This window comes from Netta rufina (assembly GCF_964035555.1).
Source record: "Netta rufina genome assembly, chromosome: 18".
Taxonomy (NCBI): Eukaryota; Metazoa; Chordata; class Aves; order Anseriformes; family Anatidae; genus Netta; species Netta rufina.
The window spans coordinates 13,645,217-13,666,408 of record NC_140142.1 but is presented as its reverse complement, the minus strand read 5'-3'; the positions used below and the strand labels follow the sequence as shown (position 1 = coordinate 13,666,408).

Sequence of the window (21,192 nt, the reverse complement as noted above, 5' to 3'; positions counted from 1 at the left end):
AACACCTGAGTGTGCCCATCCTCCAGAGGTGCCTATAAAGGGCAGCTGAAATCAGAACTAACAGATGCGCCAGCTTTCCTCACTTTGCACTGCTGGACAGTCCCTTTGCCTCGAGTAGCCCCAGAATTTCTCTTGGTGGGCAGTATACTATGGATTTCTGCCTTAGAGCACTTCTTTACAAAAGAAGTACAAAACTTCTTTACAAGAACAAGTACGCTACTTCTGTACAAAGCTTTACAAGATGAAGTTCAAAAAATACAGAAAATATCCACCAAGACCTGCTCTGCAGTTGGGTGTCTTTCTAGGAACTTTTCTGAAAAACACCTTGATATACCAAGTGTAGTTGACCTGAGATCACCAAGATACAATTTACTTGCTGCAGGGAAGGAATATCTCCTCCAGAGTCTTGTGCTCCCAGTGTAACCCTCAGCCAGCACTGACCTCAGCTGAAGTAGGGGACCAGGAAAAGTGTTCCTGAAAGAGAAACAGCAATTTGGGAGCTTTCTGTAAGGAACAGGTTTTGCTCATAGAGGTCTCCCCAAATATTTCTTCTCCATTAACAGGTCTCCATGCCAATGGCAGCACATGTCCAACAGTAGTTCCATCACTGCGTTCCTCCTGCTGGCATTTGCAGACACACGGGAGCTGCAGCTCGTGTACTTCGTGCTCTCCCTGGGCATCTACCTGGCTGCCCTCCTGGGCAACGGCCTCATCCTCACCGCCGTAGCCTGCGACCACCGCCTCCACACCCCCATGTACTTCTTCCTCCTCAATCTCACCCTCCTCGACCTGGGCTGCATCTCCACCACTGTCCCCAAAGCCATGGCCAATTCCCTCTGGGACACCAGGGCCATTTCCTGCACAGGATGTGCTGCACAGGTCTTTTTTTTCTTTTTAATGTCAGCAGAGTTTTATGTTCTCACTGTCATGTCCTATGACCGCTACATTGCCATCTACAAGCCCCTGCACTATGGGACCCTCCTGGGCAGCAGAGCTTGTGCCCAGATGGCAGCAGCTGCCTGGGGCAGTGGGGTTCTCTATGCTCTGCTTCACACTGCCAATACATTTTCCCTGCCCCTCTGCCAAGGCAATGCTGTGAACCAGTTCTTCTGTGAAGTCCCCCAGATCCCCAAGCTCTCTTGCTCTGACTCCTACATCATGGCAGTTGGGCTTCCATTTAGTAGTTCTCTGTTTTTGGGGTGTTTTGTTTTCATTCTTTTCTCCTACCTGCAGATCTTCAGGGCTGTGCTGAGGATGCCCTCTGAGCGGGGCCGACACAAAGCCTTTTCCACATGTCTCCCTCACCTGTCCGTGGTCTCCCTGTTTATCAGCACCGTCTTTTTTGCGTACCTGCAGCCCCCCTCCATCTCCCTCCCATCTCAGGACCTGGTGATGGCAGTTCTGTACTCAGTGATGCCTCCAGTAGTGAACCCCCTCATCTACAGCATGAGGAACCAGGAACTCAAGGGTGCCATCAGGAAAGTGATGTCATGGAGGGTTTTCAGGATGTGCTGAGGAAACTGACTGACCCTTCAGCAATTATGGACTGCTTCTTTTCTTCTTCTACAGATCTAGTGTATTTTATGTCATGTCAGTCAAAGCCTCGTTTTACTTCAGAGGTGACTGTTTGTTTTCACTTTGTTTTGATTTGTTAATTTTTCTTCTTGTGGAACTCTTTTCTACAAATGTCTTTATTCATCCCTTTCTACATAAGTACCAACACATCTTTCGTGAATGTTCATGTAAATGAGGAACCAGGTTCTTTGTGTATATAAACAAAATAAATGAACTTACTGAAATCTCTTTGTTTGAGACCCACCCTCAGCTGATGAGGAACTAATGGGAACCGCAAACCCCCTTCTGGCTGCAGCTGGTTGGGGCAGGCTGCCCTGGCCCCGGGGCTGCAGGAAATGCCTGGGGAGTCCCGTGGATGGCACCGAGGGGCTACAGATCTCTTGGGGATCTGCTGCTGAGGAGGGCAGGGGACACTGCAGGGGACACTGACCTCTGTACGCTGGTGATATGGATGTCAACATCTCTGTGGCTGAGCCCTCTATGCCCCAGGAGCTGCTGTGCCCTTCAGAGGGGCTGTGACTGTGATGGCAGTGCCCAGAGCCCTGCAGCAGCCTGCGGTGGGCACTACCCTGAGGACCACTGCCACTGGGCTGGGATGAGGGCAAGGAGGTGGGCAGAGATCAGGGAGGTGGGAGAGCCCAAGGTCTGTGTTGGGGGAACAGCCAGCTCTGTCGGCCTCTGTCCTGGCCCAGAGCCCTGCAGACCTGGAGCAGGGCTGTTTGCAGAGGCCCCCATGGGACGTGGCTGGGTCAGGGCAGGTGCCGTGGGCTGGAGAAGGCTGCAAAGGCAGGAGGGCCATGGCGGGAAGGGACCCTGAGGGTGCCGTTAGGATTGTAACGGCGGGACCTTGACCAAGCCCTGACTGTGCACTGCCATGTGCGGTGCCTTGGCAGCATGGCTGTGGGACCATGTGTGGGGCAGTGGGGCTGGGACGATGCAGGGACAGGGCACTGAAAGGAGCCACGAAGGAGCTGGCAGGGGGTGACAGCAAGGACAGGCTCCAAAAACAGAAATTTATGGTGGAGACAGAGATATGGATTTAGCAAGGGCAGAGCTCACCTGGAAGTGATGTTATCGAGAAAAGTCAAGAGCAAAGAGAAGAGCTTCTGCTGGAGCTAAGGCTCAGATTTTGTCACCCAGCTCACCCAGGGATCGTCCTGAGCAAGGTGGTCACGAGCCCTGCCTGCCCTCCTGCCTGCCCCGCTCCATCAGGTGGCTGTAGCAGAGGGGACCCCCAGCCAGCCCCTCGATGGGGCTCTGCCAGCCCCTCGCCCTCCCCTCTGCAGTGACGTCATTGCTGCCCAGGGGGCACTCTGATATGCGCGATGATGTCACAGTGCCTGGTGGCCAGCCCTTCTGAGGGCCAATCAGGCTGCTGCAGTGGCAGTGACCTCACTCCAGCCCCCTCCCCACGGCCTGCCTCTCCCCTCTCCCCTGTCTGGACCCCGGGGACAAAAGTCGGTGTTACGCAGCAGCTTTGCAGTGGTGGCCTCCGTGGTGGTTCTGCCAGGGAGGTCAACTGCCCATGTGCCAAAAGGACCTACTACCACCAAGATGCATTTGGTGTTTCAAGCTGTCACTGGCAGACATCTTGCAAAGTCTTTCTGCAGTTGTGCCCAGGGACCTTCACTCCATTGTCCTGGGCTGGGGCTTTTACTTCAGCTGAACCTGTGTCGGCCGTGGCACAAGCAAGATGCCTCTTACAGCTGTGCTCTGCATCCTCCTTCATGGGAGGGCACCACTCCGTGTCCTTCACTCTGCTCACAGTGTTTGTCTTAGCTCATGGGTGAACCACATTTGATCTGCTTGAGCCTTCTGAGGCTCAGTCCAAGGCCTATTGCCTGCTGCAGCTACAGCACAACAACTATTACTTCCCCTTACTGTGCATATTGACCTGATGGGTCTGTTCATATTAATCCATTCTAATTTCCCTAGTTGGAAGGGGACATATTCCCAGACTGGAGCAAGATGCTGGGATCTGCCACAGCCACTCAAAGTCACCTGCTCTAGAGTCTTTCAGTCTGAGTTTGTCACACATGACCCAGCATGAGTTTCTCAGGGTCCCAACAGTCATTTTAAGTGCAGGTGTTGTGGTTTGACCCGTCTGGCAGCTAAGCACCACAGAGCCATTCTCTCACTCACCCTCTTCTGTCTCTGGGATGGGGGAGAGAAGCAGAAAGAAATGAAAGCATGTGGGTTGAGATAAAGATAGTTCATTAGGACAGCAAATGGACCTATTCTAACAGATCCAAACCCTTCTTGTTCTGGAAGCTGCAGTCCTGGAAACAGTACACCAAGTTGGGCCTCACCTGGGCAGAGCAGAGCGGGGACCATCACCTCCCTTGATCTGCTGGCCACTCATCTGTTGATGCAGCCCAGGATGCGGTTGGCCTTCTGGGGTACAAGTGCTCACTGCTGGCTCATGTTGGGCCTTGCATACACCCGAACCCCCAGGTCCCTCTCTGCAGGCCTGCTCTCAGTGAGTTCTTCTCCTAGTCTGTACTCACATCCAGGATTTCCCTGGCCCAGGTGCAGCACCTTGTTCTTGGACTTGTTGAACCTCATTAGGTTCACGTTGGCCTACTTCTCAAGCCTGTCCAGGTCCCTTTGGATGGCGTCTCTTCCTGCTATTGTATCAACCACACCACTCAGCTTAGTGTCATCAGCAACCTTGCTGAGGGTGCACTCAATCCCACTGTCTATGTTATTGATATTAAACAATACCAGTCCCAGGACAGACCCCTAAGGGATAACACTCATCACCAGCCTCCACTTGGACACAGAGCCATTGATCAATAGTCTGCCAGTGCGACCTTCAAGCCAACACCTTATCCAATGAATGGTCCAGCCATCAAATCCATATGTCTCCGACTTGGAGATCAGGATGTCATGTAGAACTGTTTTAAGAGCCTTAAAGAGGTCCAGGTAGATGACATTGGTCAGTATTCCCTTGTCAACTGATACTGTCACTCCATTGTAGGCCACCAGATTGGTCAGGCACCATTTGCCCTTGGTGAAGCCATGCTGGCTGTCCCAGATCACCTCCTTGTCATGTATGTGCCTTAACATTGCCTCCAAGAGGACCCATTGCATGATCTTGCCAGGTGAGGCTTACCCTTCTGTAGTTCCCCCAATCTTCCTTTCTAGCCTAATTAAGAGTGATGTTTCCCTCTTTCTTTTTCCCAGTCACCAGGGACTTTGCCTTACTGCCACGACTTTTCAAATATGACGGAGAGTGGCTTGGCAACTACATCAGCCAATTCCCTCAGGACCCTCAGATGCATGTCATCAGGCCCTGTAGATTTGTACTTGTTTAGTAACATCAGGTGGTCTCAAACCTCCTCTTCACTTACAGTGTGTGCAACTTTGCTCCCCCAGCCTCCATCTAGAGGTTAAGAGAACAAAAGACTTTGAAAGCCTGACTGGCAGTGAAGACTGAGGCAAAGAAATTGTTGAGTACCTCAGCCTTCTCCATGTCTGTCATTAGCAGTTCACCATTCTCATCCATCAGAGGAGATACTCTCTCCTTGTCTTTTCTTTCCAGAGCAAAGTACCTATAGAGTCTCTTCTTGTTATTCTTTGCATCCCTTACCAAGCTCAGTTCCATCCGTGCCTTGGCTTTCCTTATGCCATCCCTGCACATCTGGACTGCATCCCTGTACTCTTCCCAGGCACTGGAATAGGCTGTCCAGGGAAATGGTTGAGTCACCATCCCTGGATGTCTTTAAAAGACGTTTAGATGTAGAGCTTAGTGATATGGTTTAGTGGAGGATTTGTTAGTGTTAGGTCAGAGGTTGGACTAGGTGATCTCGGAGGTCTCTTCCAATCTAGATGATTCTGTGATTCTGAGACATCTTTAAAGAGCTCTACCATGTTGGTGAGCACTAGGTCAAGTAACACTTCTCTGGTTGGTTTGTCTAATACCTGGACCAGAAAGTTATGCACTCTAGGAGTCTCCTGCATTGCTTACAGCCTGCTGTGTAGGTTTTCCAGGAGACATCCAGGTGGTCGAAGTCCCCCATTACCATGAGAGTGTGCAAGCATGATGCTCCTTATAGCTGAAGCAAGAAAGCCTCATCAACAGGCTCCCCTTGACCAGGCAGCTTTGAGTAGACCCCAACCACCAGGTGTCCTTTATTGGTCCAGTCCTTAGTTTTTACCCACAAGCTCTCAACATGTCTGTGGCTGTTTCTAAGAGGTCTCTCTTAGCAATCAATCCATAGAGAGCAACAACCCCACCTACCCTTTCCGTGGCTATCTTTTCTGAACAGATCGTAGCACTGTATTCCAGTGTTAGAGTTAGTTAATACATCCCACTTCATATGAAGTGAGAGAAATCCCAAAGTGTGCAGGAACAGAAAAAACATAATTACCTATAAAAATGAAAACAAGCAAAACACAGGTCTGACATCGGATATGCTGGGAGTCATTTATGGAAAGAGGCAATAATTTTATAACTATTGAAAAAACTCCAGGAAATCACTTTCTTCACAGAATTCAAGAGCTCCTCATTCCTCAAGCTGTAGATGAGGGGGTTCAGCACTGGAGGCACCACCGAGTACAGAACAGCCACCACCAGGTCCAGGAATGGGAAGGAGATGGAGGGGGGCTTCAGGTAAGAAAAAGCTCCAGTGCTGACAAACAGGCAGACCACGGCCAGGTGAGGAAGGCACGTGGAAAAGGCTTTGTGCTGTCCCTGCTCAGAGGGCCTCCTCAGCACGGCCCTGATGATCTGTACATAGGAGAGCACAATGAACACAAAACATCCAGAAGCAAAGCATGCACTAACCATGACAAGCCCAACTTCCCTGAAGTAGGAGTGTGAGCAGGAGAGCTTGAGGATCTGGGGAATTTCACAGAAGAACTGGTCCACAGCATTGCCTTGGCAGAGGGGCAGGGAAAATGTGTTACCAGTTTGCAGCAGAGCATTGAGAATCCCACTGCCCCAGGCAGCTGCTGCCATCTGGGCACAAGCTCTGCTGCCCAGGAGAGTCCCGTAGTGCAGGGGCTTGCAGATGGCAATGTAGCGGTCATAGGCCATGACAGTAAGAAGAGAATATTCTGCTGAAAACAAGAAGACAAACAGGAAGACCTGTGCAGCACATCCTGCATAGGAAATGGCCCTGGTGTCCCAGAGGGAATTGGCCATGGCTTTGGGGAGAGTGGTAGAGATGCAGCCCAGGTCGAGGAGGGCAAAGTTGAGGAGGAAGAAGTACATGGGGGTGTGGAGGCGGTGGTTGCAGGCTATGGCTGTAAGGACGAGGCTGTTGCCCAGAAGGGCAGCCAGGTAGATGCCCAGGAAGAGCACGAAGTGCAGGAGCTGCAGCTCCCGCGTGTCTGTGAATGGCAGCAGGAGGAACTCGGTGATGGAGCTACTGTTGGACATTTGATTCCCCTGGGAATGGGGACCTGTTGAAGAAGGAAAATGCAGTGACAGTTTTGGACAGACGTCTTTGAGTGAAACCTACTCAGTTTGTTGCAGAAACCTCTGAAACTTAGTGATACACTGTCTGCATTCCTTGTCACATCAGACGCACATTCATTAAAAGAGGGTGTTGTGGTTTAACCCTGCTGGCCACACAGCCATTTGCTCACCCTCCCCCTTCCCTCTCTGGGATGGGGTAGAGAATTAGAAAGAAATGAAAGGCTCTGAGTTGAGATAAAGACAGTTTATTAGGACAGAAAAGAAAGGAAAATAATAATTATAGTGATACTAGTACTACTACTGTTAATGTTTACAAAACAAGTGATGAACAATGCAATTACTCACCACCTGCTGACTGATGCCCAGCCTATCCCCGAGCAGCCGGTCCCCCCACCCAGCCATCCCCCCTATATTAATTCTTCAGCATGATGTCAGATGGTATGGAATACCCCTGTGGCCGGTTTGGGTCAGCTGTCCTGATTTTGTCCCCTCCCTGCTCCCGCTGCACTCCCAGACTGCCTGCTTGCGGGACAGCATGAGAAGCTGAAAAGTCCTTGGCTTAGTGGAAGAACTGTTCTGCAACAATTAAAAATTCAGTGTGATATCAACATTATTCTCATCCTAAATCCCAAACACAGCACCCTACCAGCTACTAGGAGGAAAATTAACTCTATCCTAGCTGAAACCACGACAGAGGGGAAATCCAAAGCACTTGGATTTCTTTCAACCTGAACACTAGCGAGTCCTGAGAGTCAGAAGTGTACCCTGGGCCTTAGTGCAGCATCAGAAGATCTGGTCTCTCCACTGGTCTTCTTCCTACCTTTGCCCCATCCTTCCTCTCTAAGTGCTAGGATGACCACACTCAGAAGTTTCTCTGAAAAGGAACACAACATAGCAGGGGGGGTCCACATCCAAAGTGCAGCTCTCCAATCTCCTCTCTCTCTCCTTCTCAGCCCAGATGTGCAGTGACTAATGGGAGATGGCTTCTCACTCAGACAGCCAGACCAAGTTGCGCCCTTGTGGAGAATAGCTTGACTTGACACTACATGGAGGCTGATGAGTTTTCTAAGGTGGAGAGCCTGCTTATTTCCCATGCCCTGTCAACTGCACTGCCCAGGTGACACAGATTAGAAAACAGGGAAATGGTAAAAGATGCGGTCTTCTGAAGGGATCGTTGGCATATTACCCACCATCTTGCACTGCATTGTCTGTGGTCCCAGAAGTCAGATGGGTGATGGAACACCTCACTGCTATGCAGATACATCTGTGGCAGGATGTTCAGGGTCATTTTTGGAACTGCACCTGAAACCCCCATCCCTAGAGAGCCTGAACACGATAGCAGGAGCAGCATGAACGGGTGGAGAAAATGTGGGGAAATATCACAGTGCTCACTCAGTGGAAGACAAAGAGGCAGAGAACCCCCCCAGAAAGCCTCACCCAGTTGTGAACAGACCCCAGGGATGCTGAGCAGTCACTGGCAACCCCTCTGTCATGCAATAGGAAAGGGGAGCATGCACACTGAGAGGCACCTCTCCTCTTCTGGGGCTCTGGTTGCAGACATGGCAGCTCATGCCCTGGACACCATGATCAGCCCCACATGATCCAGCAGTGATTGCCTGCAGCCCAGAAGGCTAACTCCATCCTGAGCTGCATCAACAGAGGAGTGGCCAACAGGTCGAGGGAGGTGATGGTTCCCCTCTGCTCTGCCCAGGTGAGGCCCAACTTGGAGTACTGTCTCCAGGTCTGCAGCTTCCAGCACAAGAAGGATGTGAAGCTGTTAGAGTGGGTCCAGAGGAGGGCCACAAAGATGATCAAGGGGCTGGAGCACCTCTCCTATGAAGAAAGGCTGAGAGTGCTGGGGACGTTCGGCCTGAAGAAGAAAAGGCTTCGGAGTGACCTCATTGCCACCTTCCAGTATTTGAAGGGGACGTATAAAAAAGACGGAGAAGGACTCTTTACTTGGGTAGATAATGATAGGACAAGGGGGAGTGGTTTTAAACTAAAAGAGGGCAGATTCAGATTAGAGATTAGGAGGAAATTCTTCACTCAGAGTGTGGTGAGGCACTGGAACAGGTTGCCAGGAGAAGTTGTGGGTGCCCCAACCCTGGAAGTTTACAAGGCCAGGTTTTGAGCAGCCTGGTCTAGTGGAAGGTGCCCTTGCCCATGGCAGGGGATTGGGAACTCAATGATCTTTAAAGTAACTTCCTACACAAACCATTCTATGATAGGATTCATTCTATGATCTTCTTGGCAGTAGTTTTGGCTGGGAGAGGAGACGAGGGGACTTACACAGAATAAAGTATCTGCATTGCAGCAACTGAGAGAAGGATGCCCAAATCTACCCTGTACAGCACCTCCCTCCTTCCCTGACCTATCTTCAGTGCCTGGAGCTGTTTATTCCTGCAGCTGTTTCTCAGTCTACTCCCATCTGAGTATCTCTGAGCACTCAGATCTGCCCTGCAGAAACCTCTGAGCAGCATGGCACGTGATGGGACAATAAACAGATTGATAGTCCAGAAAAGCAGATCAGAAGAAAAGATTCAGTGGCCAGAAACAAGATGGTGGTGCAGACTTAGGCTACAGAGATGTTGACAAGCCATTATCAGGTTTCAGTCTGAATTGGGAGAGGGCTGTCAGCCTCTTGCCCAAACTGAACGTTTTCTCTTCCATTAATGTATCCTCCCAGCTTCCTCAGCAAATGGAAACAGAAAAGAGAGAGTCAAGAAAGCTCTATGTCTTTAAAATATTTGTTGCCTTGACAATGCTAATGAAAAACCTGTGGGAAATACCCTGTAGATGTGCTGTGTTGCTGTGAGCTGGCTGCCCCAGGTTAACAGCCTCCCACCAGCAGCAGGACCCTGCCCTGCCGGGGGGGCTCCTTCCACCCGCAGCTTCTCCCCGCAGCGCCCTGGGCAGCTCCCCGGGCAGGCTGAGTGCTGAGCCTGGCAGGCGGCAGAGGCCCTGGCCCAGCACACAGACCCTGGGGCACAGCAGGGACCCTGCTCTGCAGCACAGCCCTGGCCACCCCTGCCTGCACCCCTGGCTTCACAGCCTGCAGCCGGCCTGAGACAAGGGAACCCTCCGGGCCTGGACACTGACCCTGCAGCAGGGAACCCCTGCGCTGGAGCTTGTGTTTTTCCACACTAAAGAAATACCAAGTGCATTTGGCCTTATCTTCTATGGGAAGTTCTCAGTCTTGAAACCTTCCCTGATATTCCTGTGCAATACACTGCAGAAAGGGACTTACCGTGTTATATGCTAGGAAGATTTCTCCTCCTTTGAGCTCTCAGTATTCTCATATCCCACACAGCCCGTAACCTCTCTTTCCCTTCTCCCCCCTCCCCGAGCCAGCTGCAGGCAGTGCCCCCAGCCCTGCTGCGCTGTGCAGAGGAGCTGCTCCTGGGCAGAGCTGTCTCTCTGCAGCGCTGCCCGCTTGTCAGGAGCTCCCCTTGGGCCCAGGAGCCCGGCCCAGCTCAGCAGCAGAGGCCCAGCCCAAGGCCTCCCTTGCTCTGCCCCCCACCAGGCTCCCTGCACATGGCCCTGGGGCTGCAGGGGAACCTGCTGGCAAACAGCCTGAAGGAATCCCTTGGGTTCCCTTCCTCACATGGCACACACACTTCTTCACACCAGGGTCATTTCTCCTTACAGAACACCAATTAATTGTAACAATCACATCTTTTTTTTTCCCAGTATTACTTTGGACATGAAGTCATGGCCAGGGACTGATCTCCTTCATCCCCACTTGAGGAAGGAATTCAGCAGAGTCGGTCAAGGCATCTCATGCTGCTTGTTATTCCTGGGGCTGGAAGGGGGCTCAGATCCCTCCCGTGTCTGGCACAGACCAACTGGAGCTGGGATTCCTCTGGCCTCAGTTCAGGTGTCCGCAACATTGGCACATTAATGCGAATTACTGAGCCACAATAGCTCCTAAGTGGAGACGGAGGACAGGCAGGAGCTGTTCAGATGGAAATACCTGGTGAAATTTGTGCTTGATCCTCTGTGAGTCAGGTGGAGGCATTCCTTTGGGTAACTGAAATGGCAGCAGATGCCACATGTAGGACAACTGAACATGTCCCTACTCCTTATGTGCAGGGCGGCCTGCAGAGGCTGTCAGCAGAGCAAAAGGAGTCGTGTCTCAGGCAGAGCTAAACATATTCTGTTCTCTTTTAAATGTTCTGTTGTCTTTTATCATAGAATCATGGAATCATTAAATATCCAAAGTTGGAAGGAACCCAGAAGGATCACAGAATCACAGAATCACAGAATTGTCTAGGTTGGAAGAGACCTCAAGATCATCGAGTCCAACCTCTGACCTAACACTAACAAGTCTTCCACTAAACCATATCACTAAGCTCTACATCTAAACGTCTTTTAAAGACCTCCAGGGATGGTGACTCCACCACTTCCCTGGGCAACCCATTCCAATGCCTAACAACCCTCTCAGTAAAGTTCTTCCAAATATCCAACCTAAAACACCCCTGGTGCAACTTTAGCCCATTCCCCCTCATCTTGTGACCAGGCACATGGGAGGATAGACCAATCCCCACCTCACTACAGCCTCCTTTAAGATACTTATAAAGAGTGATAAGGTCGCCCCTGAGCCTCCTTTTCTCCAGGCTGAACAAGCCCAGCTCCCTCAGCCGCTCCTTGTAAGACTTTTTCTCCAAACTCCTCACCAGCTTCGTCGTCCTTCTCTGGACTCGCTCAAGCACCTTGATGTCCTTCTTGTAGTGAGGGGCCCAAAACTGAACACAGTACTCGAGGTGCGGCCTCACCAGAGCCCAGTACAGGGGGACGATCACTTCCCTAGCCCTGCTGGCCACACTGCTTCTGATACAAGCCAGGCTGCTGTTGGCCTTCTTGGCCACCTGAGCACACTGCTGGCTCATATTCAGCCGACGATCCACCAATACTCACAGGTCCTTCTCCACCTCGAAACTTTCCAGCCACTCATCTCCCAGCCAGAAGCTCTGCTTGGGGTTATTGCGCCCCAGGTGCAGGACCCGGCACTTGGCCTTGTTGAACTTCATGCAGTTGACCTCAGCTCATCAGTCCAGCCTATCCAGATCCTCCTGCAGAGCCTTCCTACCCTCGAGCAGATTGACACACGCACCTAACTTGGTGTCATCTGCGACCTTACAGAGGGTACACTCGATGCCCTCATCCAGATCATCAGTAAAGATATTAAAGAGGACTGGCCCCAGCACCAAGCCCTGGGGAACACCACTAGTGACCGGCCTCCAGCTGGATTTGACCCCATTCATCACAACTCTTTGGGCCCGGCTATCCAGCCAGTTTTTAACACAACGAAGCGTGCACCAGTCCAAGCCCCGAGCAGCCAGTTTCCTGAGAAGAATGCTGTGGGAAATGGTGTGAAAAGCCTTGCTGAAGTCAAGGTAGACCACATCCACAGCCTTTCCCTCATCCACCCAGTGCGTCACTTTGTCATAGAAGGAGATCAGGTTCGTCAAGCAGGACCTGCCTTTCATAAATCCATGCTGACTGGGCCTGATCGCCTGCTTGCCCTGCAAGTGCCGCGTGATGACTCTCAAGATAATCTGCTCCATGAGCTTCCCTGGCACTGAGGTCAAACTGACAGTCCTGTAGTTCCCCGTGTCTACCCTCCAGCCCTTCATGTAAATGGGCGTCACGTTTGCTAGCCTCCAGTCTACTGGGACCTCCCCTGATAGCCAGGACTGTTGATAAATGATAGAAAGTGGCTTGGCCAGCTCCTCTGCCATCCTTATATTCCTCCCAAGTGGCCTGCCCTCTTTTCCAAAGATTAAAAACCCTCTTTTTTTCTCCAAAGCTCAAGCTGCAACTCTCTGTTCAGCCAGGCTGGTCTTCTTCCCCTTCAGCTCGTCTTTGGGCACAAGGGGACAGAGCGCACCTGGGCCATTAAGATTTCCTTCTTGAAGAGTGCCCAGCCTTCCTGTACTCCTCTTCCTTTCAGAACCACCTCCCAAGGGACTCTGCCAACTAGTGTCCTGAACAGCTCAAAGTCAGCCCTACAGAAGTCCAATACAGCAGTTTTACTGGTCCCCTTCCTGGCTTCTCCAAGAATGGAGAACTCTACCATTTCATGGTCAGTCTGCCCAAGACAGTTTACAACCACCACATCTCCCACCAGTCCTTCTCTGTTTGTGAACAGAAGGTCTAGCGGGGCACCTCCCCTGGTATGCTCACTAACCAGCTGCATCAGGAAGCTATCTTCCACGCTCTCCAGGAACCTCCTAGACTGCTTTCTCTGGGCTGTGTTGTGTTTCCAGGATATATATGGGAAGTTGAAGTCCCCCACGAGAAAAAGCACTGACGATTTCGCAACTTCTGTCAGCTGCCTATAGAATTCCTCATCAGTCTCCTCATCCTGGTTCTACGACATCAAAACACTCTCTGATATAGAGAGCCACACCACCACCTCTTCTGCGCTGCCTGTCCTGTCTGAAGAGCCTGTAGCCAGACATTGCAGCACTCCAGTCATGAGAGTGGTCCCACCACATTTCCGTGATGGCAACCAAGTCATAACCTGCCTGCCGCATGATGGCTTCCAGCTCCTGTTTCTTAGCCATGCTAAGTGCATTAGTGTAGATGCACTTCAGTTGGGCCATTGCCTGCTCTCCCAGCCTTGCCATTGCTACCCCGGCACAGCTCTAACAAGCCTTGTTTCAGCCCCGTCCCCCTTCTTACCTAGTTTAAAGCCCTCTCAATGAGCCCCACTTGTTCCTGGCCTAGGACCCATTTTCCCCTTAGAGATAGGGACCCATCTGTGGCCATCAGGCCGGGTGCTGAGTAAAGCGCCCCATTGTCAAAAACACAAAATTTCTGTGTTGGCACCAGCCTCTGAGCCACGTGTTTACCAGGTGGACTTTCCGTGTCTTCTCTGTACCCGTCCCTGCCACCGTAGGGATAGACGAAAACACCACCTGTACTCGTGCTCCATCCACTAACCATCCCAGTCCCCTAAAGTCCCGTTTGATAGTCTTCAGGCTTCTCTCTTTAATGTCATCACTGCCAGCCTGGACTATCAAAAGAGGATTACAGTCAGAGGGGCAAACCAGGTTGAGAAGCTTTCTGGCAATGTCCCTGACCCTGGCCCCAGGGAGGCAGCAGACTTCCCTGCGGGTAGGGTCAGGCCAACAAATAGGGCCCTCTGCTCCCCTGAGAAGGGAGTCACCCACCACAATCACCCTTCTTTCTGTCTTGGTGGAGGCAGTCCTGAGGCGTTGAGTCGACTTCCTCGCCCTAGGCATCCTCCTGGGTAGACTTTCTACCTCTTCCTCAGCTACCGGTCTCTCAAGCTCCAGGGCCTCAAACCTATTGCATAAGGGCACCTGGGAAGGCAGGGCCGGTAGGGGGTGGGTATCGCCTGAGATGTTGAGCAGAGACCTCACTGTTCAGGTGCTCACTGTTCTAGGAGCCTGCCCATATTCTCCCACACTCCCTGCCACTATGAAAAGTTCCCGAGAGAAGGGTCCTCAAGTATGGAGGTGACAGCAATGCTGCGTACAACTACCAGATTTGTCTCATGGCCAGTAATTTTATCACAACAGAAGGCAGTGTTACACAGTAAACTAATAACCATAAACCAGCCCCCACAAAGGATAAACAGCACAACAGGGAACACACAGAGTATGTAATATGCTATCCAACACAGTGTTGAGGCCAAACACAACTACTACACTGAGATAAAACCAAAATGAAGACTGTGGTCAGCAACTATGAAGCTGACAAAATGCTTGTATGCCTGTGATGATAATTGGTGCCCATGACAATATTTGGTGAGTGACCTGTTTTACCTCAACCCTTGAGCTCTTTTCATCATATTTTCTCCCCCTTTTCCTTGTAGGTGGGGAAGTGAAAGAGCAGTTGCTGTGGAGTTTGCCTGCATTTCTGGGTAAAACCACCTCATTAGGCATGTGGAAATGATGCAGCACCAGGATTGTGGCCATCCAGGGATGGCATCTTAGCACCGAGGACATGCTCTGCCAGCCTGGTGGCACAGGAGGGGCTGGTTCCCCTGAAGGAGTGCAGTACAAGGGGAAGGCTTGATTTCCAACTCAGGCATTTCTGGCACATTCCTGAGAGGTCTGTGGGAGCTGCAGACCACACCAGTCTCTGGGACACCAAAGGACTTTCCTCCCAGATCCAGATCCCAAAGAGGCAGCAGCTCCCAGGGAAACCTGGTCCTGGATTGTCCCAATCACAAGGAGGCTGAGCCATGCCCAGAGGAGCCCTTGGGCTCAGGACAGGACCCATCATCAGGAACCAGGGGTCCTGGCTGCCCCATTGTCCCCTGAGCCCAGTGGGACCCTCAGAAAGGGCTCTCGCAGAAGCCACTAGTACTGTCCAGTCCCCTCCATCTCGCTTGCTGCTGGCCCTCAGATCAGGACAAGGGATGCCCACCCTGGCTCCTCAACCTCAGCTCCTCTGCAAGGTGCCCCTGCTCCTCCGCCCGTCAGCGAGGGTCGCCCAGTGCAAGCTTGCTGCCTGCTGACCCCACTCCTGGCCACAGAAGGACAGTGCTGGGGAGCACCCAAGCAGTGCCCAGCAGGGACCAGGCCTTGCAGGGAAGTGCCGGCACTGCTGCTGCTCCACTGATGATATCCTAGTGATGCAGTGCACCCCCTGTGACATCAGCCCGCGTCATTTAAAGTCCTATTAGTTCAGCAGCAAGGAGACAGGACAGCTTGCAAGACTGATGAGAGATTTCTCTTCTTGTCCTGAGAAATTCTCACCTCCCTTCTGCCCAGTTCTTTTCCACAGGATCCTGACAAATCCACCAGGAACATCTCCAAATGCTGACAAAGGCCATGGAATATAGGAAGTGGAGCGAAGGCACCTGGGATGCAGCAGTCCCTCAGTGTGCCTGAATTCCTCTTCACTGCATGTCGCTCACTTGGAGAAGTAGGATGTGTTATATGCAGGGAATTCCAGTGCATGCCAGGGCCTTCCTTCCCAGATATCACACGGGGCTCTGAGATTTCAGAAGGCCTCAGCGCCATCCCCCGGACTGCCATGCAGGAGGCAGAGGTGGTACACAACGGAAAGGCAAACGTGTTCGCTGTTGATCATCCCTGCTTGTCTCTTCTGAAGAATCTACCCCCATCCAGCACAGCACCCCAAGCTGAGGGACCTGTCCCCCCACACCTCAGCAGCTCTTCCATCAATGTCCCAGCCCTGTGACAGCAGGCGGGGATCCAGCTCCTCCTGCCTGTGCCCCAGGCTGAGGGCATTGGGGCACATCTGGGCTGCAGCACCTCAGCTGTGGCACAAGGTCCAAACTGAGACATGTTCCAGACCTTGTACCAAGAGCCTGGGCATGCACAGGCTTTCCATCACAGCTGCCGTGGATGCCAGATGGCCAGAGGAGGATGAAATAAGGGGTCCCATGGAGGGCAAGCCCTGGTGTTCCTTAGGCCAGAAGGAAAACAGGCCTGGGCTGTGCTGCCCTGACAGCAGAGGGTCTTTGTGGTGTTGGCGCAGCGCTGAGGGCCTGAGTGTTGAAGCTGTGCCCATTCTCCAGGCATGAGAATGAGCTGCGGAAAATGTCTTTGGCTATGGGCATCCTGTGATCCAGGGACATAGAAAAAAATCACTGGGCTGTGTCTTGACTGAGTAAGGGATGGGGATGAGAAGCAGCAGCAGTGTTTGCAAACCAAAGGACACAAGTGGAAACCCCGTTGTGATATGCCTCATATCCATGCACTGCCTACCTCTGCCAGATATAGAAGGCACAGACCTTGGCTCACTGCAGCCCTGGTAAGTAGTCACTTGCTCATAAGCACCAGGTCTGTCAGAGATGCCCTCAGGGGTGCCCGTTAAGTACCAGCTGTGAATGGCTAGAGCTGCCCTGTGGGTCCTGTGCTGCCCATGTCAGCTGCATGCTCCAGTGGTGCTGGGCAGCACTGGCATCTCAGGTAGCACTGCAAGCCTGGAATTGCCTTTAAATGGAGAAGCTGCCCCAAATTTCATTAGGCAATGTAGGGATGTCCATGAGACAAGTGCCGTTACAGTCCCTGGAGATGGAGGGAAAACCAGATGGAGAAGAGGGAGAGAGAGACTCAGCTCTCCTTTGGCACAGTTCTTCATTGGGTCAGCTGGATGCCTCTACAGGCTGCCTGAGCCTACCGAGGAGGGACAGGTTTAGTTGTCCTAAATGGGTGCATTTGCTGTCATTTCAGCTGGCCAAAGGCATTCCTCACCAGCCTCCAAGGGGATGCCCCCAGGTGCTGCTCTGTCCCTCAGGGTTCCTCCATGAGAGCTCACAGATACCTGCACGTACCTCTGCCCCCTGACATGTCACCAGGTGTTTGCAGTCCCTGATTTCCTCCATCTCCATTGGTGATGCTGGAGCTGAGAAAAGGAGCTCACCTGCAGGAGCCCATGTTATGCACACCTAAATTGAGTGCAGAGGAATCCCAGGTCCTGTGGGTTTGTGGCAGACATGGGAGGGATCTGAGTCCCATTGCAGCCCCAGGACAAAAACCCAGCATGAGATGTTGGGTTAACTGACTCTGCTGAATCCCTTCCTTAAGCAGGGAGTTAAAGGAGTTACATCCATGACCATGCCTGGGTGTCCCACCAGCAACTGGGAGGAGACGAGGTGATTGTCACAAATAATTGTTTTTTGTGCAAGGAGAAATGATCCTGCTGTCAAGAAGTGTGTGTGCCAGGGGAGGGAGGGCAGCCCAGGGATCCCTTCAGGCTGTTTGCCAGCAGGTTCCCCTGCAGTCCCAGGGCCATGTGCAGGGAGCCTGGTGGGGGGCAGAGCAAGGGAGGCCTTGGGCTGGGCCTCTGCTGCTGAGCTGGGCCGGGCTCCTGGGCCCAAGGGGAGCTCCTGGCAAGCGGGCAGCGCTGCAGAGAGACAGCTCTGCCCAGGAGCAGCTCCTCTGCACAGCGCAGCAGGGCTGGGGGCACTGCCTGCAGAGACACAGTGCTTGAAGGCATGCAGAAGTGGCAGCATGCCCACAGCTCCCTGCTGGAGAAGACTTCCCAGCCCTGCACCTGGTAAGTCTCTGGCTGGAGGGCAGTGCAGCCGCAAGTCCTGGAGGCAGGAGAAGCCGGGGGGCAGGCAGGGGTGTCCAGGGCTGTGGTGCAGAGCAGGGTCCCTGCTGTGCCCCAGGGGCTGTGTGCCGGGCCAGGGCCTCTGCCGCCTGCCAGGCTCAGCACTCAGCCTGCCCGGGGAGCTGCCCAGGGCGCTGCGGGGAGAAGCTGTGGGTGGAAGGAGCCCCCCCGGCAGGGCAGGGTCCTGCTGCTGGTGGGAGGCTGCTGCCTGGGGCAGCCTGCTCATGGATCCACAGCACAACCAGGGTGTATCCAAGGGGACTTTGCAAGACGAAAGTTAAGGTAGGAATTAGCTGCTTCAGGTTCAGCATTTCTGCTGAGTTTCTGCATTCTTTTGTTTGTTTGTTTGTTTGTTTGTTTTAGTGGGAATAGAAATCAATGCTGTTATTTCAAAGAGAAGTCTAACAGTACTAAGACTCCACAAGGCGCACTACAAGGACTACAAGAAATCCCTTTCCTGTGGCTCAGCCCATAGAAAACTCCACCACCACCCGTGCAGTGTCAGCAGTGTCTGTGTGCCCTGGGCTCTAGGATGTGCCCCCAGCGAACTGCCCCTGGGCAGAGCCCTGCTGCCAGGAGGTGTCTGCAGGGCAGAGCTGAGCACCCAGCAGGTGGGATGGGGGCTGTGAGCTGCAGGCAGGAGGCGTGGGGACAGAGACCCAGCTGCAGGCAGGGACAGCTGCAGGCAGCAGAGCCATGGGCAGGGAGTGAGAGGTAGCTGCTCCCAGGAACTTCGTGGTAGGGGAGATTTCGGCACCTTCCTTACATCCACATTATGCAGATGACTTACCCAGAGCAACTGCGTGGTCTCTGCTCAAATCCAGCAGAGCCTCTGCCCCCAAATCATTGGGTCTCTGACTGTGTTGTCCCTTAGCAGCAGGACCCTCAGAGGAAGAGAACCCCCAGGTGCCCATCTCTCACTCCCATTCTTGCCTCCAAAAGCTGGAACACTGGGGCATTTCTCTGTGTTTCCCCTCCCATCCATCCTGCCCTTAGTATTCCCCCCATACTCTCTTGGCAGTGGGAGTAAAGCCAAAATCTCAAACACCAGAATACTGAGTCCTGCTGTGGAGGTGCATCCCTGGGAGCAAAGTGACCATCTGTTCTAGCCAAAATGGCTCTGGACACTGCGGTGCGTAGGGCTGGGAAATGAGCTGGCTTTGTTCAGGTCACTCTGTTTTAAGGACAGCCAGTGGTGTCCCTGGGTTATTCTCTGAGAAACATCTCAAATAACTTTCTGAAGACAGGATCTTCTGTGAAGCTATTTTATTCTGAATTGCAATGGCGGGCATTCTGTCAATTAGGAGCATATTTTAGTAAACAAATCCTAACCTTTTATTCCCTATTACTTGATGCCTGATCATCTCCCCTGTTTCCTCATTGGCTGAGTACTACAGGTCCACAAGCTACTTGACGCTCCTCTATACCATATATGTACAATTTTTCTTTTTTTTCAACCCTTTAATTTCTCCTTTCTTATGTTTTGAGAGCTCGTGATCTTTATTTTACTGTTCTCTCACTGCTCATCATGTTTTTTCCTCAAGCTTCTACCGTATTTTGGAACAGTGAGGCCTTCTACTGTCCACTTCTCTACTTAGCATTCCTCCTTATTATGACTACACAACTACCTTGGAATACAGAAAAGTAATTCTCTATTGCAAAAACACAACTTTGTTTCTCACAAATTTTGCTGCAGGATGATAAACAGACCCCTCTGTCTTACAGGTGTATTGCATGTGAACTAAACTATGGATTTCAGAACATCTTAAGACCTTTCATAGGTACCAAGTTCATGCCCTTTGGTCTTTGGATAGACCCTGAGTCCAAGAGGCATCAGATGACCAACAGCAGCTCCATCACCGAGTTCCTCCTCCTGCCATTCGCAGACACGCAGGAGCTGCAGCTCCTGCACTTCGCACTCTTCCTGGGCATCTACCTGGCTGCCCTCCTGGGCAACGGCCTCATCCTCACTGCTGTAGCATCCAACCACCGCCTCCACACCCCCATGTACTTCTTCCTCCTCAACCTCTCCGTGATTGACCTGTGCTGCATCTCCACCACTCTCCCCAAAGCCATGGCCAATTCCCTCTGGGACACCAGGGCCATTTCCTATGCAGGATGTGTTGCACAGGTCTTTTTCTTCTTCTTTTTCTTTTCAGCAGAGTATTCTCTTCTCACTGTCATGTCCTATGACCGCTATGTTGCCATCTGCAAGCCCGTGCACTATGGGAGCCTCCTGGGCAGCAGAGCTTGTGCCCAGATGGCAGCAGCTGCCTGGGGCAGTGGGGTTCTCTATGCTCTGCTTCACACTGCCAATACATTTTCCCTGCCCCTCTGCCAAGGCAATGCTGTGGACCAGTTCTTCTGTGAAATCCCCTCCATCCTCAAGCTCTCCTGCTCAGACTCCTACCTCAGGGAAATTGAGCTTCTCACATTTAGTGGTTTTCTGTTTTTGGGGTGTTTTGTTTTCATTCTTTTCTCCTATGTGCAGATCTTCACGGCTGTGCTGAGAATGCCCTCTGAGCAGGGCCGGCACAAAGCCTTTTCCACATGCCTCCCTCACCTGGCTGTGGTCTCCCTGTTTCTCAGCACAGGCATGTTTGCCTACCTGAAGCCCCCCTCCATCTCCTCACCATCCCTGAACCTGGTGATGACTGTCCTGTACTCGGTGATGCCCCCAGCAGTGAACCCCCTCATCTACAGCATGAGGAACCAGGAGCTCATGAATGCCATTAGGAAAGTGATGTCATGGAGATATTTAAGGATGTACTGATGAAACTGGCTGGACCTTTTTGCAGCTATAAACTGCTTATTTTCTTCTTCAGATAAATTACAGTTTATGTAATGATAGGGCAAGCTGTCTTAACTTCTGGATGGATTAAATTTGTTTTGTTTTTCATTTCCCCTTGTGATATTGTTTTCCACAAAGAAATGCTGTTCTTCATCCCCTTGTACCAACATATCTTTTGTGACCCTGAGGCTTTGCATAAATGAGGAGCCAGACTCTCTGTGTATTTAAACAAAATAAATGAAGCCACAACTTCTTTGTCTGAAACCCACTCTCAGCTGATCAGGAACTAATGGGACCGGCAAACCCTTTCTGGCTGCAGCAGCTCGGGCCTAGCTGC

General features: G+C 52.0%; 2 protein-coding genes across 2 annotated transcripts; one reads left to right on the top strand and one right to left on the bottom strand.

Moving 5' to 3' along the window:
* Positions 1–585: 585 nt before the first annotated feature.
* LOC311216550 (olfactory receptor 14C36-like) lies at positions 586–20,837 on the top strand (the record flags this gene model as incomplete). The annotated part of the gene is made up of 2 exons (XM_084298076.1): positions 586–879; positions 20,196–20,837. 2 exons carry the CDS (start codon positions 586–588, stop codon positions 20,835–20,837), a joined length of 936 nt encoding a protein of 311 aa, XP_084154202.1.
* Positions 6,002–6,961, bottom strand: LOC311216668 (olfactory receptor 14C36-like; the record flags this gene model as incomplete). The annotated part of the gene is made up of 1 exon (XM_084298193.1): positions 6,002–6,961. The coding sequence occupies one exon, from the start codon at positions 6,959–6,961 to the stop codon at positions 6,002–6,004; it is 960 nt and encodes a 319-aa protein (XP_084154319.1).
* Positions 20,838–21,192: the final 355 nt, after the last annotated feature.